At 41.8% G+C, this 27,088-nt stretch overlaps 1 protein-coding gene across 1 annotated transcript in view; it reads left to right on the top strand.

The window, feature by feature from the left end:
- AGBL1 (AGBL carboxypeptidase 1) overlaps positions 1-27,088 on the top strand; it is a gene marked incomplete at both ends in the record, with an annotated part of 295,031 nt that overhangs the window by 40,682 nt on the left and 227,261 nt on the right. The window contains 2 exons of the mRNA XM_082321219.1: positions 11,309-11,346; positions 21,947-22,155. Coding sequence (XP_082177345.1) covers positions 11,309-11,346; positions 21,947-22,155 — 247 coding nt within the window. The remainder of the gene's footprint in view (positions 1-11,308; positions 11,347-21,946; positions 22,156-27,088) is intronic.

Raw genomic sequence — 27,088 nt, 5'->3', positions numbered from 1 at the left:
GTTGCCTTCCCTGCAGTAAGATGTTCTACTTCTGTTCTGCCTGAGCTGCAGAGATGAGGACAGGACAAGGACAAATTCACAGCAGGTGTTGAGTGGTGGTGCATCTGCTGCTGTTTGAGGCCATGGCCTTTTGTGATGGCGGCTCAGCCTACTTGCACAGAAAGCTTCTGCAGAAGATGCATCCTCATTTGCAACATCTATCCTATTTAGTTTGAATCTGATCACATGTCCTCAGATGACTCTTCTGCCTTTCCTATCACAGTTTGGAGATCTTATGTCCAGAAAGCTGCTGCAGGGTAGTGTGAAAACTGTTCACTTTCCACACCTTGGCTTTTTCCTGCAAAGATGTATCCTTGTGTGTATACTACACAATACAGCAGTATCCTCATTTCCCCCTCCCACCTGTCAAGCAAAACAGAAACCACAGAATGGCAGAGGGAGGTGAATAGCAGGATGGCTTTTCTTCTGCTAAACTTTTATTGAAAATCCCAGGCAAGTTAATAAGCTTTCCTTCCTGCTCTGCAATTACAACATCTATTTTCCCAAAGGCTTCATGCTTACTGTACTTGCCTGCTGCAAAACTAGTCAGTACTATATGTTTCTAGCACCGTTCTACATGTGTTTTGCAGTCCTCTGTTTTGACAACACACAGTAGGTAAAACTGACATTTCTTTGCATACATGACAGATTTGAAAAATTTCTTATAAATGGCTATTGGTGTTGACTGAAGGGACTTGGGTCAGTGAGGACTCGGTTTTCTGAATGAATGTCTGGATTTTCAGAGATATTTAGATCTGTGAAGATGAAAGGGAATGTAACCATAACAGAAAGCCTCTCGGCAGGTTAAAGGCCTAACTCATACAGTTAAAAGGTAGTTCTGACCTTAGCATACAAAGCGGCTTTGAAAAAATCCTGCTGAGTGCTAGCTGCATGTTTAGACATAAAACTGCCTTTTAAATTCAGGTCAAGATGCCTAATGTAAATCTGTAAGAGAATGTTACTTTGTGTTTCTCAAGCATGTTTATGCCTTGTTTTCAATTTGAGACTGATTTAATAGTACCAATTAAGCTCAGTACTGTGTACACACACAGCTTACAAATGAATACCCTAGTATTTCCAAGCATGTTCATATTCAGCAGCATCAGTTAGGACAATCAAACTGTAAAGTGCCCGATTCACAGTAAATTCAGTGCTGAAGGGCTAAGTATGTACGTGGGGGAACACAATCATCGGAAGAGATGAAAAGTGGAGGTAGCTGGAAAACAGGAGAAAATTGGTGAGAGCTTCTGCATATTTTCTTTTATATATTTTGTTGAAATTCCACTTGCATGTGAGCTTTTCAGGCAGCTGTGACTGTGACCACCATCCTTTGGGATTTAGGCAAGAGCAGTATATAGAAACTGCCTAACCTATGAGCATAACAAGGGAAATGATGCTTACCTACTTGGGAAGCACATGGAGATTGATAAATGGAAAGTGCTGCATGCAGTAAGATTAATTGGCATCAATATCTCTTCCACTTGCTCCCTACTGCAAATGTGGATGTAACACTGTGTGCTGTCAGTGCTGCAGCTGATGTGTAAACAGCTACTCGCATATTCAAACTTTGTACTACAGGCAGACTGTAACTGGACACTCACCAACATGCAGAACTGAGTAAGGCTATAGGGTTATGTTATGACATTATTGCCAGTTCACAGCCACCCAAGTTGCATCTTGTCGTGCAGCACAGAGAGAATGATTACAGTAGCTATGCTTGCATGAAACGGCTTCTTGCTCTGGCGTATTCAAAGAAACTGCAAGCCAGCTCTCTTCCCTAGAGGTTTTAAGCCTTAAGTTTCCTTTGGCTGGACTTTATTGATGTGCTTCATCTGAATAGGACCAGAGGGGAAAGTGAAGTGCCATATAAACTCAAACTGATGGATCTATTTCTAGAGCCTTGTAGTATGGAAACAGTACCATTAGATTAAAAAGAACAAACACAATTTTTCATCTTGTGTTCACTATCAGTCATTCCTTCTTTTATTCTGAAGCATCTGACATTTGCTTAAAGAAGAGGTTGCCACACAAGTCAGCCTTGTTTCTTCGTAGAGATCAAGGAAGATGGTGCTTTCTCCATCCTTCAGCTTCATATTTCATGTTCTTTTCAAGTCTCTTAAATTGTACACATTTTAAAATTAGTTTCCCTGAAAGACTTTTTTTTTTTTTTTTTTTTTTTTTTTTTTTGTTAAAAAGACCAACGAAACAAAAACCCCAAACAAAACAAACCTCAAAATCCTAAGCAGTGAAACTGCAGGAATGGCTGAAATGAAAACTCAAACTTCCCATCCATCGCGGCAGCCTAGTTACACACAGTAAAGGTTGCTATTTCAAACATTGCTGCTTTACAGCTCAAGAGCACCTTTCATTACAAACTGCTTTTTAAAGATGTTGTACCCTGAGATTACTGCTGGCTTAGAGGTGGTTTGTACTAACCAGTAGTCAGGGAGAACTACAACTCTTAGCCTTGATTGCTTTGAAACCAGCCTCCCTTTTGTGCGCTCGGATAGCTCTGGGCACAAGCAATGACACGTTAGATACCTCACTACCTAGACTGTCAGCAACACGAGCTGCCCTTGGATATCTCACTGCCAGCAATTGATAGTATCCATAAAATAAAAATCTTTCAGTTGTTTGCAGGCAATATAGTGTGAGTGCAGGCTCATTTTCTGGCATTATGAAGTCCTGGGTACCCCCAAGCTCTACCTTCTCTCTTATAGTTCACCATCAGAGAGTCCCCAATGGCAAAGCACCTGCAATTCAATTTCTCTTAATGAGGACAGAAGCCACAGTTGCCCTTTGAGCCTAGGGTTCCTGGGTATGTCACCAAGCAGAGCCCTTTGGCTTCATCATGCAGTAAGCAGGATTTCACCAGGTATGTGGATTGTGTCCCTCTCCCTGCCCTTGCTCTGGGTGTACACAGCGTTCAGAAAAGTTTGAGGCAGAACAATCCAGAAGCAAGCAGAATGGGCTTGGGTCTCTCCCCTGTGCACTGAGCACCTGCCTCGCTGGGAGCACAACATGCACATCAATCCCTGGGGTTTCCAGAGCAAAAGCTGCTGGGCATAGTGAACTGATAAGCTATGAATAAATTGTCAACTACAGAGTGAGCCAACAGACCACTGGGCTCTTTCTCACTAGCAACCGAATTGGGATTGGAAGACAACTGTCTGGGGAAAGGAGGGGGATTTAACCCCACTCCCTGACATGCTTTAATTGTGTATGAGATGTTTCGTAGGTCTGTGCTGGTGCTTGTTAGCAGGCATGGCCTCGATGAGTATCCTCAACGCTCCTCTTAATCAACCAAGGATAGCATCAAGCCCCTTTCTCAGTCCCCCTACACGTGTCCCTTGGGTGGGAGAGCTGGATTCTCACACTGTCATTCTGAAACTGCCTGGGTGATGAATCTGTTAAGAATCCTGTCTGATTGTGATCCTTCCAGCCCCTTCATCTTGATGTGAATGACAAGCTGTCACAGCCTGCCTCAGCCATATTGGTAACATCTGACCCTAGAGAGGGAGTTGACAGGAATGGGGAATCTTCTGAAGCATGGCTTCTGCCTGAGGAAGCAGTGCCAGCTCTGTGCCATGCTGTAAGAAATGCCTGGGCATTTGTTTGGCAAGGATTTAAGCGTGTTTTGTGTACCTTGTTCTTCTTTGTTACTACTTTGAAGCTAATTTAATTTAGAGCTGCATAGAATAGATTGAATTTTTAGGATACAGCTGTCTCTCCTTCTGTACTTGCTCTACATGAGAGAGAGTAGGACACTTGTAAGGATGCCTGGAGGATAACCCTGGAGTGACTCTTCTTTTTGGGAGACAGAGATGAAAGAAGCTGGAAGGCTATACCTACAGGCTCCAGGGCAGGCAGAGATGTTTGGAAGATGCTACAGTGAAGGCTTTGAGCTGAACCTGGGAACTGAGATATGCTTATTGTATTAGCCCTGAGAGCAAGAGAGGACCTCGCACTGGGGCTTCTGCGTTGCAACTATAACCTCTCTATGAGTGGCAGCACGTCTTTTGGAGAGCACATTGACTTCAGCTCACCAAAATGCAAGATAGGAGAAAATTCATTCCTGGATCTGTTGTAGGGTTAAAAAGCAGGGAAACATCACTCCTTTTGCTGTTAAGTCTTGTTGGCTATTAGCATTGACTTTGGTAGTTGTGCACGCTTTTGGTTTTTTTTTTTCCTCACAACCCTTCTCTAACAGTTAATACCTACAGAAATCTTTAAAGATGGGGAGGAGATACTGTTCAGCATGCCTATAACTTCTGTATGTTTTTTTGTTTGCTCACTCATTCTATTCAGCAAAATAAATTAAATCACAGAGAATAGGTTCCATAGAAGATATATATTTGTATTAAAGGCAACGTGTGCATTTTCTGGAAAAAAAGAAAGCTGGTCACTGGAACTGAAATAACCATTAGAAAAGGACTGTGTGATTTTTTTTTTTTTTATTCCCTTTCCTTCAGCATAACACCGAAAGCACATCTGTGCACAACAGCTGGATCTCCAAACTCCACCTGTTGGCAGCATGTGGGACATTGCAGACTATCAGCAGGCTTTGCCTTTAGCATAAGTTTTAATTCCAGCTTGTTAGCTAAGCATTAAAGTGGACATGAGGATGGGTGTTTTTGCGTAAGTCTTAGACCAGCACTACTATGAAAATGCCAGCAGCATAAGCAGCTTTAGCCCACCCATATTTCCAAGACTTGTGAAGCTGCTGATTTTAAGCCTTTAAAACAAAACAAATCACTGTGCAAGTGCCTGCATATTTAAGATCTGTATTTCTGGGCCACAAGGGAAATGACTATTCAAGGCATCTGTCTTGGATGAGATCTACCTTCTGGTAGGATTTATAAACCACCTATTGCCATGGTGCCTACATGTTGTTTCTAAATGTCTCTTAGTTGTCAAATGTGGAATTGTCTTTTGAGTGAGTTGCTCTGTGACTGTATAAACTCTGGTAGTTAAGTAAGAGTCCCAGGGGTTGGAGGCAAAATGCAGCCAGACAATATGTACACTCGAGGGTGCTTAATTCCTCCCAGAGACAGGGACTATGGAAGCTTAGGGGCTTTAAGCCTGTAAGCTGTAATACCTTGAGCCCTCAGTCAGGGTTCCTATTGTGCTAGATGCTGTACAAGTATATGTTGCGCAGTCCCTGTCCCATGCAGCTTGTGATATAAATAAACATGAGAGCAACAAGTGAGTATACTGAGAAATAGCAGGGTGAAGGGCAAAAGGAGGGAGCATGGGCTGAAGCAATGTGGGTTGCCAGGCAGGGGCAGAACCATTTTTTACATTTCTATAAAAATAGTACTTTACGTCTTTATTATCCATGTGTGATTGCCTTTAGAAATTAGATCAGGCGTCAAGACTGAAAAGGTATTTAATGAAGCACCAAGTCATTAGATTTCATTCAATAATTTGAAGAGGATGCTTCATGCTTAAGCCTGTAAAAGATACAGCCTCACAGGAGAAGGAAGGCTGGTTCAATTACTTGGGGGCTGATTTGCAGAGCCCTTTTGGATCATTTCTTTGTTCAGTCTTTAGCTTCTCTGCTGTTCCCTGTCCATAGTTCCAAGCTAGTCCTGAACTGGTGGGTACCAACATCAATGTGTCTAATGAGTCTGAAAATCCTTTCATGTAGTCCACTATGAATCTCTTCTGTAGTTTTTCATTTCCAGGCCTTTTTTTTTTTTTTTTGGTGTTGTTTTTTTTTGTTTGTTTGGTTTGGTTTTTTTGTTTGTTTGTTTTTGTTTGTTTTTTAATACTGAGGTGGAACTGAAATAAATTATCTATTCAAGAGACAAAAACAGAGGCACAACATTGTCAGTCATACTGCCCAGTGCTACAACCTATGAGCTGAGATCAGAGTGGAGAAGAAAACCTAAGAGATCCTGGCTCTCGCTTTCAGTCTCCTCTGTCTGCAGAGATTTCCAGCTAACGCTGTCCTGGTAGCTCAGATCTGAAAGGGTGACCCAGACATAAGACTTCTTTGTCTATACTTTTTAGCAGCCCAGTTTTACTGGCTAATCCAATTGTGCTTTGGCTTAGGAAGCAGAGTTTTTCTTTGTTGCTCCTGGTTCCTAAGTACAGGATCTGGAAGTTGCGTTTGTCTATCTGTCTGCTAGTTGTACTCCTGCCCTGATATCCAAGCTGCTGACTTGGAAACACTTCAAAGATTTCCATTCTTCAGAGTGGCTGTCTCAACTGTTACTACAGGGAGTTTTTAATGTTTTCTGATTATGGAGCAGCATTTATTATTATGCCTTTTAAGATAGGGCAACTTTATTTATACATCCCTTTTTTTAAATATATAAACGAGTCTCCTTTGCGATACACTGGGATTGACAAAACGGCTTAGATTTTACTAATGTATTACCACAAAGAACAGAAAATCAGAGGAAGGCATCTGGACAGGTTTGGCAGGTTTTTTAATGATTTCTTTTCCCCCCCCATTCCTTCTTGAGACAAATGTGGAGTTCTGCACTGGGCACGCTATCAAATTCTCCGGTCTAGCATATGGCTCATCAAGTCATCTTTCTTGTGCTCTTAAACTTTTCCTCCTGTTCCCATCTCCGCTCCCCCCCCCCCAGCCCTGTCCTTGCTCTCCTGCGCAATTTATTATCTTCTTTCTCTCTGTCTTCCTGTCCCAGGCTTACTCATCTCATTATATCTTCTGATGCCAGAAAAAAAGATGCTGTTGGTTTGCCATATGGTATTAAGAGGTGCCGATATTATGGCAAACACCAGTTGCCTGGCTTGCTGTAAGCCTATTGACACATCCGTCAGCTTGCTGCTGTTCTTGGTGAAAGTCCATTCTGCGTTCTCTTCTATGACTTCTTGCTTTCTTTGTTTCTCATGGGGTGTTTTGTATGTTTGAATTTGTTCGGCACCAAAGATAGGTAATATTCTGGGGATACTTGCTGACACCTGACATAACGTGTAAATTACAATGCTGATTTTTACTCCAAGCTTAAAACAAATGCAGGTAGATAACCCTTTACACAGTGTAGGTGTGGCCTCCTTTCCCAGGATAATTGTGGATGCTAAGAGTTTGCATAAGTTCAAAAGTGGCTAGGCAAATATATGGAAGCAAAATGAACTAAGAGCTAAAAAGCCTCCCAAAGGCACCATTGCTAGCTTATGAAATCTCTGGACTGCAAATTGCTGGAGTCTGAGTCTGTTCTGGAAGTTCTAGCACTGTGTTTTTGCTGTGGTCTTACACTCTTTCCTTGGCCACTGTTGGCCACAGGATACTAAACTATTTGGACTTTCAGCTTAAGCTGGTGCAGCCATTCTGTTCTGGCCTGGCTTATTAACTTTGTGCTTAGAATACCTGTTTCTCATTTCACTTCCATATTACCTATGATTAAAATGTAGGGATATAGGACTACAGTCATTCCTGGGTCACTTTTTTCAGACCCTTTCCTCATTGGCAACTGAGCCTAACAGTCCCATTATAAGCAATTCAGGCTCCCTTTTCAAAGTCATTAGGTTGTTCATCCCATCGCTGCCAAGAGGATGTGTCAGAGCTTCATTTTCCAGTGCTTAAAAACCATCCTTTAATTTCCACTTGAAATTTATTCATGGCCATTTTATATCCATTTGTCCTTGTGCCAACTTTGTTCTTTAGTTTAAGGAGCTCTCTGCCTTCCTCAGTGTTTACTTTTCCCCCACCCAGTGTGTCTATGGAGAACAATCAAGTCACCTCTTAACCATCATTTTGCTAAGGTGACAAAACTGTGATCTTTAAGACTCCTCATGAGGTACGTCTCTGTTACCATAATGATTTCCTTAGCACTTTTCCGCATAGTTCCTTCTGCGTACTGCACACAGCTGTTCAGGTGAAGCCGTGTATGAAAATATTCATGCTTTCCCTTCTCCACTGGCAGTGGCTTTCCTGAGACCTGATCTGTCCTTTTCATGGTGTCACCCTACCGGGTCATGCTTCTCGTCATCTCTAATGGGTTCATATATCCAGCGTGTCTTTCTACTCATTTCCAGATTATGAGCCCCTGCTCATAACTGCAATTCTTCTTAAACTCTAAATGTGTAACCTTGCACTTTGACTGTTATGTTTCATCACATTTCTATTGCTTCAGAACTCAAAAACATCCTGTTACTCCTGAAAAATATTCTGAACTCCTCACTATTGGCAGTACCTCCTGACTTCACATGGTCAGAAGATTTTGTTAGTATACTCTGACTTATTGTGCCAAGGTCATTAATGAAATGATAAAATAAGATCAATCTCAAAACATCCTTGAGGACTTCCACACATAACTTCACTCCAGACTAATAATTCTTCCAACATAAATCCTGTCATTGCCCCTTTAACCAGTTCCTTACCCACCTTGCAGTTCTTATACTAATCTCCATATTCTCCAGCTTGGCTAATAATTTCCAGTGTGACACCATATCAAATGCTTTACTGAAGTACAGATAAATTAGATCTACCACATTTCCCTTGTCTAGAAAAATTGGTTAAGTTATCAAAGAAAGATATCAAGTTAGGTTGGCTTGATCTAGTCTTGGTAAGTCCTTTTTATCCCTTAACATGTTTTATCTCTTTTGCAGCTTACTCTCATGTCTTTAATTATTTTTTTCTTTCAAAGTTTGTTCTAAAGCAATGCATACTATTGAGGTCAGTCTACTGGATCTGCACCTACTTATGACTAACTGTAGAGTACATGCTGTAGGACGTACAGAACACTGCATATTGCTGATGCCAAAACCCTTGTGATGAATTGCAGTACTTGAAGAGATGAAATGTACTAGTTTGGTTCCACTTTATTTTATTGCAGTACTATGTACAGGCATGGATTGAGATGAGGATGCGTCTAGGCTGTTAGCCTGGAATGTGGGAAATCCAGCTAGCTACAGCTGCAGGTCTGTTATGTTTTTTCAGAAGTAGGCGGTGATTGTGAACATTTCTGATTCTGCCGAGTGGTGGTGCTGGGATATGCATGATACCACCTTTAGTTTTTTGGTTTTGGTTGTTTTTTTTTTTTTTTTTTTCAGGATATGTCTGAATTTTCCATCCCACAATACCATCTGGGTGGATTTACTTACATCTTTATGATAGTCTTGGGTTTCTCAGCTTTACAAGAAAAGCAGCTGCAAACCTGTTCTACCAGGTCACATCAAAAGCACAAATAGCTCTTATCCCTCGACTCAGAGCAGACCAGCTCCCTCCAAGCCTGGAGAACAGAAGCAACTGGGGTGGTTAAGGCTGTTGAAGGATCAGCTATGGTATGGCTAGGAAGAATTTAGGTCTTCTGGGGCAACTGTGATGAGGAATTAGAGAGAATGGGGACTCAAAGATAGTAGGAATAGGAGATTACACTATCTGAAAACATGGTTTGGGAGGTCTGAGGTCCTCTGAGGATGAAGGAAGTTGTCTGTATACAATGTGGTTTACAGACCCCAAAAAAGTATTGGAGAATCCAGATTTGCTGATTGTTTGGTTGATGGGAGGTTTGCTGGCAGTGTTGACATTACGACAGCGGCGTAGCTTTACTGAAACTCTTTGCAATGCTCATAAGTACTCTCAAAATAAATCAGATGCCTACAGGAAATCCTTAGATCTCTTCTGCCTGGAGCCAGAAACACTCTGGTCTTTCCTTTGTTGCTCTCCTGTTCTGGCATGTGATTGAGATGTCACCTTTAGCCTGCAAACATGCATATGTAATGTGGTCTCCTTTACCAGATACATACTTGAGTGTGAGCTTTGGGAGATGCTCTGGATGGAATTTTAACTTGCTTAGAGCTGTTTACTTTGTCCCAAACTTCAAACTCAGAGAAAAACTGAGTGATCAGTGGCTGTAGCATATCCCTTTTCTGAGCATGCCAAATAGCTGGTGGATGACAGTATTCCTCCCAGCAGCTGAATGATTGCTGTTTAGGTGGAGTTAAAGAAGCAACAAGAGCATGACTGTGCTTCCACTTGTGAGATTTTTAGCTACTGATTTCCTGCTCCGTCTGTATTTGTGTGCATTTCTTCTGCAGTTTGTAATGCTGTTGTTGAACTCTGACAGATTAATTATGAAAGAATGATGTTAGATAGGTATGTCAACCCAACATCAGCAAGAACTAGCTCTTGAATCTTTCTTAGTCTCAGCTGCTGTTAGGATACACAATGAACAGCAGCTTGATGACAAAAAAAAATATTTATTTCTTGCCGCAGGATGATAATTGGCTCAGTATGGAAGTTAATACGATTTTATTTGGGGATTGGTTTGTAAAGAGATTACATTTTAAGGGATCCTTGGGCATGGAGGGGTTTGTAGCTGTATTTATTTAATCAGCTGTGGGCACTTGAAACTTCACAGTAGTAAGCCAGGTTAGAACATGGATATTCTTGTTCCAGCAGAACATGACTGGAAAAGAAAATCTTCTATGGGGCTAGTGGGATGGATATTATACCACATGAGAAAGAAACTTGCCTCCAGATGGTGGGGAGCAAGGATGTCTCTGTTCAGCTTTTCAAGCTACAAATGTTAGTGATACACTCCCATTCAAACCAGTGCTATGCTGACTCAGGCAGGTTGAGTTGCTTACCTGCACACTGAAGTGATGCAGAAGGTCAACAGAAATCTCTCTGTGTATCTCTCCCCTCTACCTCCTTACTCTCTAAGCTCTATGGGACAAGCAGTCTTACTGCACAGCTTTAGCATTTTTCTTGCAACTCCTGACCTGAGCGGGGGCCTTTAGATGCCACCGCAATGTCAAGACATTGTTGTAATAAAAAGAAATTAAATTTTCTTTTCTGTTAAAGCTGGTGGGAGTGAGGATAAAGGTGAAGGTTGTTTTGGGAAAATGGAGAAGGGAGTGGAATTTGGCTGGAAATACTGACATGGATGTCCCAGCTTGATGCAGAAGTTATCATCTACTGATGTAGATAGAAGCACTGGTGCCTGGAGTGGGCATGTACTGAGTCTCTGATGCAAAGAAGTAGCTCTGGGGCAGCAGTTTGAAGACTTGCTTCATTACTTTGGATATGTGGGTGTTGCTTTAAATTTAGTGATCTCTGCAAATCAGTGTAACACTAAAGGTAGAGGGCTAAAGGTCTTCTAGAATAACTGAGTCAGCTGCAGAGACTGGATCCTCTGCTGGTGTAAAACACTGAAGTTCTGTCAAAGTCCGTCATAAGCTGTCAATTGAGACCAGCTGGGAAGCACTGGCCCAGAAGACTGTGAAGATGAAGGTTACAAAAATTATCGAAGAAATTGACATTATTTCTCCATCTCTCTTCTTTCCCCAGGGCAGCCATTGAGGCTCTGGCAGCTTTGCTGAAATCAAGTAAGCTTTTTTTTTCCTTCATGTTCTTTCTGACTTTTCTTTCTGTGCTGCGCTGCTGGACAGAATGATCCTGTTGAACCTCATTCTCCCTTGGTGTCCCCTCTTCCCTTAGTCCCAAAGAGCACCACTTAGGAAAGAGAGGCAGTAATGCAGTGGTTTCCTATATGTCTAGCTATGATTCTTGGAGCCCCATGGCTCTGTGGACACACAGCTCTATGGAGATGGTGCTTTAGGTCTCAGGGAGAAAGCTGCTGAGGGACCCAGACTAGACCCTTATTGTGAGTATTTAGGGAACAGTGATTGTCCTGGGGCTTGGTACAGTGGAAGAAATGGGGAACCTTTCCAGCCAGCGATGAAGGCTTATTGCTCTGTTCCAGCATCACTGGAGAGTGGGGCCAGGACCTGTCTGTCCTGTGGTGCTGTTGTACTACGTGCTTACCTGGTAACAATGATGCTGTTGGCAAAGGCTTGGAAAACTTCTGTAGTCCAGAAGAGATGACCTTATTCTCCCCTGCAAGCTTGTCAGGTCTGATAATGTGCAGACAGGGCTGAGACATAGTGATTGCTGGGGTACAGCCCTGCTATGGCAGGCGGTGCTTAACATTTGCACCAGCTGGCTGGGGGTGTTGAAGACCTAACATGGGTTCTCAGGCACACACTGCTGGCGTGACTGTTCCTGAAATGAACGTGCTACCCTTTTTTTGCCTTTATCCCATCCAAAACCACTTAGCTTTTTATTACCAGACTTTAATAAAGCTTTGATTAAGAAAGAGCACTCTACTATTGCAGACAATCTACTCTACAATAAATCACAATGGCGTATTGTCCTTCTCTCTCTCTTTCTTCCCCTCCTTTTCTTCCCCTCCCCCTTCTCCTTTTCATAGTATTAGGAATAAATGCATTTGTGAAAAAATTTTAGCCCTGGCAGCAGTGCTTAAATGAGCATGCTGCAATGTGATCGTTTCTGAGTTGCATCAGCTCAAGTGATGAATTCTGAAATAATGCCTCAGTATTAACCTTGCTGCCTAGATTTAAAGGTCACATTATTGCAACTAGGAAAGACCTTCTGATTTGGGCACTAGATCTTAATAAGGGGGTTGTGGGGCTATGGCACAGCTGCTTGCAATACAAAAGCAAAATTAGCCTTCAGAGTAGAAAGAAATTTACAGAGAATGCTGGAAAAGTGGAGCAAGAGCTGAAAACTCATCTGACAGCTTGAGCTTTTCTCCTGCACTCTTGTTTTATGGTAAGTACCAGGAATGGGAAGTGAAGTTCTGTTGTCCCAAGATATTTACAGGTTAAGTTTTCTACTTGGAGGCTTGTTCTGGGTCTAGGGATGGAACAGTATACAGAAGTGGAGGACTAATCACCAAGGGAAGCTGTGAAATGTAGTCTCCTGGGCAGTTGTAAACACATGTTGTAAAATCGGGGGGGGGGGGGGGGGGAGAAGCTGAGGATGATCTAGGGAATTTAAAAGGATTGTATTCGGCTTCGAATTCTCCCAGCCCTTTTTCTCCTGGAGTTGAGGTAAGTTGTTGTGGTTGATTTGTTTGTCTGTTTGTTTTTAGGGCCCTTTACTCTTAGAAATTTCTTGTGTGGCTCTTTTTCAGCCAGCTTATGTTGTGAAGGCATCTTGGTTGGTTCTTCATTTTATGCTTTTTGTGCTTTAGGAAGTGCATAGAGGGTTTCCAGTACTGGAAGAACACTGATCGTTCTGGTTGTTTGTTTCAGGTGTTTTCACAGAAGGTGCAAAAAATGAACTCCAATGAGAATTTAGTCTGTTGAGCAAAGCAGTTCATACATTGTCACCCTGGTTGATCACTGTGATGTACAGATTAGGGTTCTCATGTTCATTTGTACTGTTGACCATTGCAAACAAAGGCACTGTTTGGGACAGACATTTCCTCATTTGGCGAGACCCTTCCCAGTTTGCTGTTATGTGTCCTTTTCTCCTTTATTATTCACAACAGAACATTGTTGCAGCAATACCAGCTACTGCTTCCATGGAAAAGTGATTTTTAGGAAAGCAGATGGTCTGTTTTCAGCTGATGTTCTTTTAAGGCACTGGAACTGGGACTTTGGAAATGGTGCCAACACTGTGCAATCAAATAGAGCACCACAGCCCACAAGTCAGCTTGAACTGTCTTTTCTGATGTTTTCTGAAGTCTGATGCAGAGTGGTCAAGAATGTCTTTTAGTTTTCTCCTTGTCCCGGGGCTCAGGACATGAGAAGCTCCAGGCTTCTGGAGTAGACTGCTCTGGTAGCTGCATACAAATGAGCAGGCTGTGCCTTTTGGGAGGTGTGGGTTAGGACATATGAAAAACGGCTCTGTTCTTCCAGAGATAAATTCCCCATGGCTGGAAAAGAGCTGAATTCTTTTTTCATGATTGCATCAAGACAGCTTTGTTTGTCACGGTTAACTTATTTATGCCCATTTCTTTAGTGCTTTTGAATGGTGCAGGGGTTCTTAGAAAGCTAAAAATGAAATCTGGTGAATGCTATAGCACTTGAAAATTGCTTATGAAAACAAGGGATAAAACTGTACGTGGCAAAGCACCCAGAAGCCCTTTAACATATCTTGGATGGGATACAAACTAAATGGGAGGCAGGAATCCTTGAATGTGCTACAGTACTGAATTGCTGGACTGATTATTGTGAGCTTTGTTGGAAACTTGCAGTAACACACTTGGTGGGAAATGGTGGTGAGATTCAGTTTTGCTGGAGGTGAAAGCTATAAAACAGACAGGACAAGAATACACCCATTCTTGAGGGTCTCCCTGTAGGGCTGTCATATCCTTAAGTGCTTCAGCCCAAAGTGATCACGAGGGTTATGGTTATACATGGAGTTGTGCTGAAGGGAAAGTGTCCCTCTTGCTTTTGGCAGCAAGCTACAATGGGAAAACACATAGTAGTTTTAAAAGGAGCAGGCAGATGGCAGTGTGTCTCCCTGATGGATTTGGAAACATCCATCTTCAGCTCCTCAGGCTTCCTTAAGCTCTACTTAAAGACTTTGTCCACCTGCAGGGGTAGGGGCTGCCTAGAAACTTTTTGGCCTCTGTCTTTTTCCTAACAGAAGCTGATGCTAAATGCCCACTTAACGATTCTATGATTCTATAGTTGCAAGAAGCAAGATCTGCCAGGAAAGAAGGCATCAGTGTAAGAAAAAATTACTACTCCAGCTGTACCTGGGAAATTGTTGCTGTTGTGTTTCAGAGGGAAAAGTACAAGATTGTCCAAAGAAATAAGTGATGGCACACTACGAACTTGTGCTTCATCCTCATCAGGGAAGAAATGCTTGGAAGCCCAGTGCAAGATGAGAGCGACTTTGGTTGTGCTGTTCCCCTGTACATGGTAGAAATCAGTGACCGTCATAGAGGTGGTGAATAATGGTGGAATAGAAGTTTAGGTCCCCTCTAACGACAGTGCTGCATCTTTTTATCAGTGGAAGCTCATATTACAGTTAGAGAAGATGTTTCTTGCCTGATCATCAGCCAGTTTCTCACTCCTGACCTCTTATCTCTTTCCAATTGTCCCAGAATACTTTATCAATCTTTGCATGCTACTCTCCCAGTTACTGTCCTCCACCTGCCATGCCCACATGCACATAGCAAACAGCTTGTAGCAAGTCCTTCCTCCATCGCCTTGCTGTTTGTTTTTGTTGTGTGTTTTGTGTTTTTTTTTTTTTTTTTTAATATCTCTTGTCTCTCCACCATGCTGTTAACTCCCTCTGACTGAGCTACATTATTATACAGGCTGAACTTGTTGCTTAGTAAATATCTATAATGGTGCTGAAGTTCTAAAGAGCATCAGGAGTCTTTTCTCTTGGATGTTACAGTCAAGATTTCCAGCGTTACACCTGTCCATCCTTCTTTCTTCAATTTCTAGATGCTTACTGCTGCCCAGGGTGGGGATGGAGGGGTAGATACTGATAGCTATGGGTGAGGTGGGATGAGGCACAGCATTCTGCTTGGAGTTTCTTCTTTCTGTCCCAGGGTACACCTGCTACTCTTCCAGCCTCCTTTGGTTTTGTTCTACTTCTCCTCTGTACATCTGTCTTTGTGTCTTGCTCCAGTTCTGTCTTAAGGCCTGGGGAGCTCATCACTAAGATCTCCTTTGCCTGCAAGAGACCCAGATGTGGAGGGGGCATACCCCAGCCGGAGCCTGTCTGAGCAGCAGGGGAAGGTGAGGGCTGGCCTCCATGTTGCTCTTAGCCATGGGCTCTATTACTTTTAGTGGACTCCCTTCCCGCCCAACCCCCCCCCCCCCCAAAAAAAAAAAAAACAAACAAAACCAAACCCCAAAAAACAAAACAAAACCCAACAGAGGCAAACCATTCCCAGTTTTGGGGGAGTGGAAAAAAACTGGATACCTGATATATAAATGCAGACAAGTGCATATCTAGGGGTTTGGAGGCTGAAGGCAGTGTGAGTGCCCAAACTGGACACTGCTGCTTGGCACCTCGAGCCACATGATGGCGATGTTATTATAGGGATCCCTGCTCCCACCAGCGCTTAATCCAATATTTATTTTTGGTGAGTAATTTGTTTATCAGCAGGTTATTTTAATCTAATTTTTGTTGTATTTGTTATTCCTGACTATCTGTACTTCCCAGAATTAGCAGCTTGCATGTCTTAAAGGAAATTAGTTAGAGCTGATCTCGGAGGCATTTGCTCAGCGGATGTTGAAGGAAAGGGCTAGGGAAATAGGCAGGGCCCTTGTTGCAATGCTTGCCCAGTAAAATTGTAATGAGCAATTTAAAAAGACAGGTTGTGGTGACCCCCTGATCATGCTTATTTCATCAAGACAATTCCGTGTGCTAACAGCAGTTATTGCTGATGGCCTTTCCCCTCTCTTTCTATATTTTTTCTTTCCTCCTTTTGTCTTCTTTATCCTCTTGCCTTCCCTTTTTCCCCCAGCCTTTCATCTCTCACTTCCTGCTCTTTCTTCCTCATCTTCCATCAACTAACCTTTAACCTTTCATATGCTGGTTTTTTTCATCAAAGCATAAGGATTATGTCTTGTGGCTTGTGGGATAAAATAATCAGTGTCGTTCTTTTCCTTTTATGCTGGCATCAAGGAGGGGCAAGTAACTCTGTGAGGAACAGAAAGCGATGTTCTAGCACATAAGCAGATTATGGTTTCTGAAAGGCCTGCACCCTCTATGTCTGAATTCATAATGCTTTGCAACAGATCTACTGACGTAGGTCTCTGATCTTGCGTCAAAATAGCCCTATGGTTAAGCCATGTCAGTTCCTGTAGCCAACAGCACGATGTTTGTGATTTGCCTAATATTTTGCCAGGTACCCATTTCTCACAATTAGTTTAAGGCTTCATTACCCATCTCTGGATTCAAACTCCATTAGCAGTCTGGCCCCAAATCTGTCATCGCAACTTATAGGGTATTGTGATCAGAGTTGAATTTTTCAAATAGTTCCTTTCATAATCATCTAAAACAAGTTCTGTGTCTATCCTTTCTTCCTGAATTTCAGAATGCAAATAGTCTTGATTCTATATTTTTAAGTTTATCTCTTTGAGAAGAGCCACTTCATGGGGGGGGAAAAAAAATATTTTTTTAATGTCCTTTATATTCCCTTCCCCAAGACTGCTCTTCATTCATAGATATATCTCAAACTGAAAGTAACTTGGTGCTCCAGAGAAAAAGGTTGGTTTCATCTCCTGGGGCATGGCAGCTTCCCACTGTTTTGCTCCTCAGGGCGTGTATAATTGAACCAAAGTGTCGAGGAGCTGCATTATTCTCTGTTGACATCCTTGATAGCGATTGCTTACTGCCTTTGTCTTGGCATGGGCAGTGTTTGTGCCTCCAGTGATGATCTGGCTTCAGAAAATTCAATGGCTGAATTTGAGGAAGACTTCCAAATTCTAGCATCCTTATTTGAACTCGTTCAAACCACTTTGGTCAGAAAAATCAAGCTGGACATTTTGTGCAAAAAGTATTTTTTGTGGATTTCCAGCTTTCTGTTGAGTTCTAACCAGAAGATGCTGTGAAACTGAAAAATAAAGGAGAAAAAGGAAACATTTTGAAGATTCCTTCTGGGGTTAGTTCAAAAGTTTTGGAAGGCACTGGCTTGCTCTTTCTTTATTTTTACATATGAACAATGTAACAAAGGCAAATTTGAGAAGAATCACCATGTCATAATACAGTTTGTAAGACTGCCACTGAATTGGCCAACACCTGAAACTAAAACAAATATTTTGGAGTAGAAAGAATGAGCTGTTCTTGTCCTGAAGCTAAGCTTGTGGCTGATTCCTGGTCTAGGAGCAAAACATGGCACTTGTAGTTGCTAGCAAATCCTGCCTGTGTTCTCTACCTTTGTGCCAGTGTTGTTCATTTATCCTAAATGGTTAAATAAATGCCTGGACTCTGTGAAGTTTACAGGGCACAATTAGAGTAGTCTTCTGGCTTCCAACAAGAGCTGAGCTAATACCAGCTTCTTGCTGGAGCTGTAGAGCCCACTGGATCTGAATTTATCCCAGCACTTGATGGGTGACTAGGTTTCTCCATGGGGATGATTCATTTTGTTTCTACTGGGAATCCTCATGCTTATCTCTAGCAAAAATGGCCTCTCAATGAATAAAATAGCTGTTTTCTCTTTGCTTTAGGAGTTATTTTGCATCTTTTATTCCCAAGAGGCAATCACTAGAGCAGAGTGGGGAAGTTGGAGACCTTCTTATTCCTTTCGCTCCTTTAGGGGCCATGGGGTTAATTTAGCAGAGCGTTCTTATCTCCAAACTGTAGCAATGTATGTTCTTGGCATAATGAATCAGCTGAGTGGCATCAACAAAGAGATTTAAGCAGATAGGCAGAAAGATAAATATCTCTTTGTTCTGCCTGGTAAGCAGTGCATTGCTCATCATATTTCAGGCTGACTGTAATTCAGTTTTGTGATTAAATATGCTGCGTGTTTTCCAGTGGTCCCTGTGTTCCTGGCAGACACTTCAAAGGGGACTGGAATGCGAGGAGGGCTTCAGAAGTGTCCACAGAAACACTGACAGTCATGAGACTTTTATCTACTAGCATGAAACCTTGGCTTTAGAGTCTGTCCTTGTCCCTCAACACAAAATCAGAATTCTGTCAAAACTGGGGATTTCTTTGTAGTGTGATCCCCTTGCTAATTGAGATGCATCTTTAACCATTTGATGCTTCCACACATTAGCTGTGAATCCACATCAAATGCTTCTGGCTAACTGCACAGATTATTCAGGCCAGATACTCTGTGCTGCAGTGCTTAAACTTTCACTGGTTGGCAGCACTGCCCTGGAAGCCAGAAGTGGAGGATCAATTCTAGAAGCGTGGGAAACTAAGACGACATTGAGCATTCCCTTGTCACCCATCCCAGCCTCAGCAGGCAGAATTGAAACTCTTGCAAAGAAAATAGTATACCAGTGACAGGTTTGGGGAAGATAATGAAGACAGTGCTCCCCTATCAGAGATGCCATAATATGATTAGGAAGATGGACCTAGCATAAATCAAAATAGGAAGCACCATCCCTGAGCACTTCTGAAAGCTGCGTGGAAGAACTTCTACTTCCACTGAACGCTGGGCATGTTCAGGGAGAAGGAAAGGGACTAACAAAAGAATAACAGCAAAAGGGTCAAAAGGTATAGGACATTTTACCACTTGCCACACAGATCATGCATAATCACTCCAGGAGGAGTGGGTTCTTGCTGCCTTAAAATCTGTGCAGTGCTGCTTGTACCTGTATGATTCATTTCCACCATCTCTATTTGTGCCAAAATATAGATAGATACCTATGCAAGTGCATCCCTAGATGGAGAGACCAACAGACACAGACAGGTGGGGAGGCCTCCTTTTTCCATTCTGCCTTCTGGAGATCTTGGCGTATTTCCTCCTTCATTTATTCGCTACTTTATTGACTATACAACTGAAAAAATGGAAGAAAAAAATAAGAAAAACACTGACAACACAGGAGAGCAGAGGAGGATCAATGAAATCAGACAGGAGAAACAAAATGAATGGGTTTTTTTTTGCCCCTTCAGCAAATAATTGTCATTGCTTCTGATCAAAGTGCTGAGGGAACTATAGTCCTGCCTCTTCCATTTCCTCCTTGCAGAACAGACTATCTCAGCTTCACTTTTCAAAGTGACTGTTTTGATCTTAAAGGTGATAAGTACTACAGAAAACATGAGAGGAAACAAATAGCGAAGTTATTTTGCTTGGCTTCCTCCGTGCTTTTCCTCCAGTGATAAAACTGAGGCATGGGACAGCTGTATGTTCTGGTCCCTGTGGAGCTGGGATTCAAACATGGAAGTCTGTCTTGAAAGACATGAGGAAAACATTGCAAACACATTTCATGAGAATCCTTTTTTTTTTTTCCTTGTTTTTAAATAAATTTCCCAAGCAGCTCTACCCACAGTGCTTTCCAATATTTCCCTTGTCCTGTCGACATTGACAAAGAAAGCTTAGACTTCAAGCACTGAATGCTAGGGGCTATAAATCCCTAGATCTAGTCCAATTTCATCTGCCTCTGAACAGTTCAGGGAAGCTCGGCGTCTGATCCAAATTGTCCCTACCTTACACTGCCTGACTCTCTTCTTCTTGTCATGTTTTATATACTTATTGACTTTTACAGAGCTTCCTGAGTAATTCCTCAAGGAAGATTGACTGATTTAAGGGGTTAGTCATCCTGCAGGTTAGTAAACATGACAGCTGGTTGAGGATTAACAGGAAATCATGAATAAAATAATTGGGATTGATAAGGGATTCTCAAGCAATTAAAGTTTTCTTGCAGAAAGTTAAATAGAAAAAAGAAACATAGAGTGAAGGTCAAAGAAGAAGGGTGATCTTCTACATGCTGACAACCACTGAGCCCCGAAATACAAGATGTACTGGCAGAGCTAGTGTGAGATGGTTAACAACAAGGGGATAAAGTGCTAGAGGACTGCAGGCCTGCAGGAGACTAGGAATAGCTGTGAGACCAGTGGGCGATGTGAAGGTGCAGAGCAGGATTAAAATGAGTAGACAAACTGGTCTGGGGGTGCTGTTTGTTGCCTGCTTTGTGGTGCCAATGGTGGAGAAAATTGCAGGACAAGACCAGGTAGCAGAGCTACCCTCCAATCCCTTCTCCAGGTAAGAGTTTGTTAATGTACTGCAGAGAGCAGACTTGGGCGACTTCCTCCCCTTTCCAATAGCTCTATCTACTTCATCACTTGGACTGAGGTTTGCTGCCTACTCACTACCTCCTGGTTACTCTCTCCATGGCTTCCCTTGTTACTGATTTTCTTCATGCAGCATCTTACCCCCTTCTGTTCTCTCTCTTAACCTCTAGCTGCTTCTCCTGTCCTGTAAATCTCCACTGATGACTTTAACATTCCAGGTGCGAGAGGCTCTGGCACTTTGTTTAATGAATTGGAAATGAATTGGAGCCTACTAGCTCTGGAGAACCCATACCAAGAGCCATCTGTTGTGAGCTGCAAATGCTGATTGGTATTCAGGGAGCTGAGTTCCAGTCTTACGTATGCTACCTGGCCTCTTGGTTGATTACTGAGCTCCTGACAACTTCTAATGTGTGTCACAGCAAGGAATGTCAGGACCAGTCAGGAAAATATGTTTAGGCAGGGTTGGTTTGAAGGGAGGGAGCCTAGAGTCTGGTATGGCTTCATGTTTGTCCTGTGAGGCAGGGCAAGGAACGCAGTGGGTGAAGGGATGCGTTTTGGAATACTCGGCAGAATTTGTATTTTATCACAAGTTTTATAATCTTCTCCTTTTAGTCTGATATCCTGAAGCTACATGATTAAGGAAACATTGTAGCTTTCCTCTTATATTTTTATAAAGCTTATTTTTTTTTAATACATTGTTTATTTTCTTGTCCATGCTGTAAAGTCTTTAAACATGACCTGAATGTCACCTTTAAAATCTCAGAACCAGAAAGCAACAAGCAGAGAAGCCCAAAGTGCTGTTACTCATACTGGTGTTTTGTTAATTTTTAAATACTGTGGGTTTCCAGAATAATTTGATTCATGGCTTTTGTTATACAGGTATTTGTGGGAATACATTTAGAAATTAAACATAATTTTGCTGGCTGTGACAGGATTGTACAACTAAAAGGTTTCTGGATTTGTTGTTCTCAGCAAGGTGTTCTCTCAGGACTGAAGTACAGCACTATGTGAAGATTGTATGACATGCTGTCGACTAATCTTATCATTCTTTAGCTTTTCTCACTCCTCAGGAGCTTCTTTAGTTTCAAGAACTCTTATGGTGCTGCAATTGGAATTAAGTTTATTAGCACTTGAAAGGAGATATGAGCTCTGCCCTTTCCCCACCCATGGTTTGGTTCATCTGCAGGGTTATGGAGCAACCATTTCCACTTAGACAGGAGGGAGACAGCTTCATTTTTTTCATGTACAATTCCAAGAGCCTATCTCAGGCTTAGCAAATTACAACATTCTAAATTGTGTAAAAACAAAACAAAAAATTTTATTTTTTTTTTTTAAGCTGAGACCATTAAGCAAGAATGAGCAGGTGTTAAAGTCTGAGTTTGAGCACTGAGTAGCCACGTGGTTGTCAAACAGTGTGAGTAGTGGAAAGAGTTTAATTCAGTCTTTTCTCTTCATTTTCAGAGCCTAACAGCCGACGGGCAGTGAACAGAGGCTACCTGGGTGGATTGCTGAGACTCTATCAAGACTGGCATCACAAGGACGTCTCCAACAACTACATTTATATTCGCAGGGGGCTCCTGCTCTGCCTAAAGCACATCACCAACATCCAGCTGGGCAGGGAGACTTTCCTTGGTTCCCGGGGTATGGAGATTCTCTTCACAAGTGTACAGGTAAATGATGCTTTTGTGCTTAAGTGAGATGGATTGGTAGTTAGTGCTGGGTTCTGCCTCACAGTGCAGGAAATTCCATAGTTTTATCCTGAATTTATCTTTTTTTCATTTATATGTTATATAACGTTAAAATAAAAAGTATTGACTTTTTCATGGTTAGTACTTCAGAAAAGCTGAAATGTTCCAGTATAATTTTTAATTCCTACTGAGCCTCAGGGGAATTGTAGTTCAGGCTTTTTTAAATGTGTTTTTTTCTCCTCCCCTGTGAATCCTTCTGTCTACTTGGACTTCGTCTCCCAAAGAACAGTGCACTGTCTCCACAGAAGAGTTGCTTAGGTGTTCCATGAGATGTTTCCTTTCAGGTATCCAGATGGATAATTCCACCTAACCAGTCTTTTACACAAAAAAGTGTCGATTTATCCAGGCCTTTGCTAATGAGCAACATCCATAAACTGTTTTTCAGGAGGCCCAGTTTTAATCTTGTGAAACAAGAAAGATCACATGGTCCTGAGGATGGGATCCCTTGTAAGGTATAGAAAGGGCAGGTACAGAAGAGTAACGGTTTCCTCCAAGTCTCTCACCAACATGCTTCCTTAGGCTTCTTTGGAAAAGTCACTTATGGAGAAACCTTCAGTTCTTGACCCATGTGATTCCACAAGGCGTGTTTCCATTGTCGTTCTCACTGGGCAGTGCATTATCTCATTCTAGCACCATCACAGACAGCATGAAAAACCTGTCCCCTTCTCCTCCAGAAAATCCATTGCCTTATGATGGAGAAGAGAAGGCTGCAGGGAGACCTTATTTCAGCCTTTCAGTACTTAAAGGGGGCCTACAAGAAAGATGAGGATAGTCTTTTTAGCAAGGCCTGCTGCAACAGGACAAAGGGTAATGGTTTTAAACTAAAGGGGGATAGATTTAGACTAAACACAAGAAAAAAATTTTTCACGATGAGGGTGATGAAACACTGGAACGGGTTGCCCAGAGAGGTGGCAGATGCCCCATCCGTGGGAACATTCAAGGACAGGCTAGATGGGGCTCTGAGCAACCTGATCTAGTTGAAGACATCCCTGCCAATTGCAGGGGGAATGGACTAGATGACCTTTAAAGGTCCCTTCCGTCCCAAAACATTCTATGATTCTATGATCCAGTGTATTTGCTTCTTCACTGTTCCCATCGCTGTCATGAACAATTCTCCTGTGACTGAAAGATATTTCTTACTAGTAGTAGATGGTAGCTTGGTAGAGTTTTTTTACTTCATTGTCCTCATAAGGAATTGGCCACTTTTTCAGATGGGATGAGATGGCCAGGCCCAGCAGATCTTTAAAGGGAGTTTGGCCTCTGTTAATGGCAAGTCCCTGGTCTGCAGAAACTTGAATAGGGTGAGTGGCAACAGCTGCTTGAGGGTAGATCTCAGCTCATTCCCTCTCAAGAGCCTTCTACAGCCCATGTTGCTTTCAGAGCTAACATCTCCTGATAGCTCAGCCTGGGAGCAACCACATGGAAAGTGCAAACGTGGGGTCACCTTGGGTGAACAAATGGGAAATGACACACTAATGCTCCAGTGAACACTGATAGCTCTAATCCTTCCAAAGGTTAGAAGTGGAGCGGAAATGACAGCTTCAGGGACCTCCAGTTTGCTTTTTTTTCCTACTGTGTGCTACTAGGGAGATCTTGGAAGAGGAATTGCCAAGGTCAATAAATTCAAAGCTCGATGTTCCCTCACTTCTTTGGGATATTGTCAGTCTTACAGTGTCTCTCCAAGACATGAGGTGTCAAGAGCAATCTAGTAGCCCTAGAAGGTCTCACTCATGCTCTTCCTTACTGTGACCTGAGGTAGAGGCAGCTGCTGCTACTAAAATCTTCATAATCTTCATAGTAGACAGAAAATGGGAAATTTATGCTCCTGAGAGGAACTGCAGGCTGTAGGAAGAGAGAAAGAGACAGGGCAAGACAAACAGCTCCTTCTCGGGAAAGCAATGACTCTTTGTGTGTGTAGACAATATTTTAGTGCCTTTAGGAATTTGCTGGCTGTGGTGATTAGCCTTGACCAAACTCTGAGCAGCTAATGAGATTTTAAAGGTGTTAAAAGCTGGCTAGAAAAGTTCTGCTTAAATTTTTTTAATTTAAAAAAATTTTTTTTTAATCTATTCAGATTGAAGCAGTTTTGCCAAGATGGGTTTAACAACCTCTAGTGGAACTCCTATTTATAAAGGTGGTTTTCAGTTGAAACCTCTCCAGCTGCTTATTGTATGGGCTGATGGACAGCTGAAATACCTGAGCTTTTAGTAGCCCTTAAGCCTATGTCTTTACAGGAAGAGCCAGTAGTTCAAAGACTGTCTCCTTACATAGATTAGAAGTGACTACTACTTTATTTGAGGAGAGTTTAGAGATACTTTGAGTTCTGCTCCTACTTGGAATGAAAAATAGTTTTAGATAATGAAATCATTCGTGAAAAGGAAGCACTTCCTTGCTCCTTTTTCATAGCTCTGCGTAGACTTTCATGGCAGTTAAATGATTCACTGTAGCAACTGGCTGGCTTTGTGTGCAGTGACAGAGCTGCCTACTCCAAGACAGGAAAACAGGTTTGTATCTGCTTTGGGAGAGACTGGTGCATGGAACATTATTTTGCTATTGTATCACTTATCCATCTGATTTCTTAAGCTTGCCTGGTTTCTCTTCAGCCTTCCTGTACTAGGGTCTACTCTAGGATAATATTATCCTATGCTCCACTGTATATTTCGCAGTAGTAGCATCCATTAACGTCACTATCTTTTGCCTTACTGTCGTATTGAATCCTCCTTTTTTGTATACAGCACATAAGTATTGTAATATCTGGACTATTCCAGATCCAGTAAAGAAAAGATTGAGTGTAGAGGCTAAAAAGCAGATCCCCTGAATTCAGATTAGCTTTACGTGGGTTTTCTGAGCTAAGGATTCACTCTCTTCCCTCATTCACAATATCTTGCCACAAAATAAATGGGATAGTTTACACACATACAAAGCAGTCTCCTGTCTGTTTCTCAGGTGTCAGTAAAAAAGGCTTTTCCAATACAGTAATGGAATATTTTTCAGTCATCTGTAAACTCTGTTATCTTGGAATCTGAGAGCACTTTATGAACAGTAATGAAAACAGTCCCACAAATTCCCTGTAAGGTGTTTGAAGGCTTGTTTGCACTTGTAAGCTAATTTTCTATAAAGAAAAATATGACTTTCAAACAGCATCATTGAATAACTCCATGTGTGGAAGTTCATTGTCTGGATGAACATGCCTTGTTCTTGACTATCTCAACTCACTTGGCAGTGAATTAAGATGGCTGACCCGAGGCAGGCATTTATATACTCCTGTGTTCACTGTTCTAGTAAAAACAGAACAGTTTTAGTAAATTATAGTAAGAATGTTCAAGAATATTATTCTGTTCCCACATGTAGAAAAACTTTTCTTATCTTTCCTTTAATAACAAGCAAACAAAGGCATGCAAATACCATGCGAAAGAGTGAATAAATTGAAAAACTGGAAATAGAAACCAGTTCTCCTTGGTGTTTGCTCTAACCACAATAAAACTTTACTTGGAGATGCTTTCAAAATTGTCTTTTCTCTCCCTCTTGTTCCTTAACAGCCAGAGATCTAGAAATACATATTAAGATTCTTGTAGTGAGTCTTGTAAGCATGTCAGCTTTAGATGATTATTCTAGCCTTCCTATAGGAATCCTGGTTAATCCCACTGAATCTTATAATGCCGTTCAATCATACATGAGAAAACAATAAAATCCCGTACAACTAAAAAAAACCCCAATACAGCCATTTTCCTGTTCCTGGTTATAATGAAGTACTTTGTCATGTTTTTTGGTCATCTTCCTGGTTCTGCTGAATATTTTTTCTTTTTTGTCCAGCCCAAATCCTAACTATGGGCTCTCAGAAAATGTCACAAAGTATCTATTCTGCTCTCTGGGATGTTCCATTTTATCTGTGCTGAAGGGATGCAAAAATATTAAATGGTATTAGAACATATTGTAATATTCTTCTTTTGCCTTATAGAACTTTCATGCTGCTTGTTTGACTTGCATTCCTGTTCTGATGAGCTAAGTCTTAGTGCCAAGCCATTAAAGAGAACATGCTTATAGGCACGGTACAACTTGTGAACTTAGGTAGGGTACTATACTTTAGTCAGTCTCTCTGACGGAGGCTGTGGTACAGATGCGCTGTACGCGGGCAAACCTGAAGGCTTGGTTTTCTGAGCATCACACCTCTCAGTTTTAAACAACTTCACCTTTGTGCAGCAGCTGTAATTTGCTTATCCATACTCCCTGTCTCTGTTATATTGAAGACACACACCTACTATGATCTCCTAGGGGGTCTTTGCTTTTAGTTTTGGGGGGGCAGGGGCGGTGCTCTCCTTGCAACAAAAGACCAAGGAGTTCACTTGCATAGCATGGTAATAAAATACAAAAATGTTCTGTCTTCAAAGTACATCTGAGCTCTCATAGCTCCTTATGCTTCTGTTCCCTACTCTGGATTATAAGAGTAGAAAATTTAGGATACAGCAGGAATTCAGTAGTTTATGTCTAAGTAATATACAGTGTTCTTTCAGACTAACTACTGGGCCTAATGCGTAACCATATAGAGTACAGTGAAATGCTCTCTTTGAGTATATATTGTGTACACTAAGTACAGTGAAATAATGTGTAACTGTGCTAGCTTACCTGTGTTAGTTTTGGCATGATAGCTCTGGGTATAGTTGTGGTGAAGATGCAGAAGCACAGATTTCGGCATGTGTTGGCAGCTGAAACATATACATGGGCTCCCTGCAGGATTTTTTTAATCCATATTAAAGAACATATCTTTTCAGTGCTACTGGTACCTATGTTAGCTAGGATATTTTAGCTTATGCTACTATCATGCCTTCCTTCAATATACCCTGACTATAACATCTTA

This window comes from Platalea leucorodia (assembly GCF_965183815.1).
Source record: "Platalea leucorodia genome assembly, chromosome: 9".
NCBI classification, from domain to species: Eukaryota; Metazoa; Chordata; class Aves; order Pelecaniformes; family Threskiornithidae; genus Platalea; species Platalea leucorodia.
Note: the sequence above shows the minus strand (reverse complement) of the source record. Positions and strands in the feature narration are given on the sequence as shown.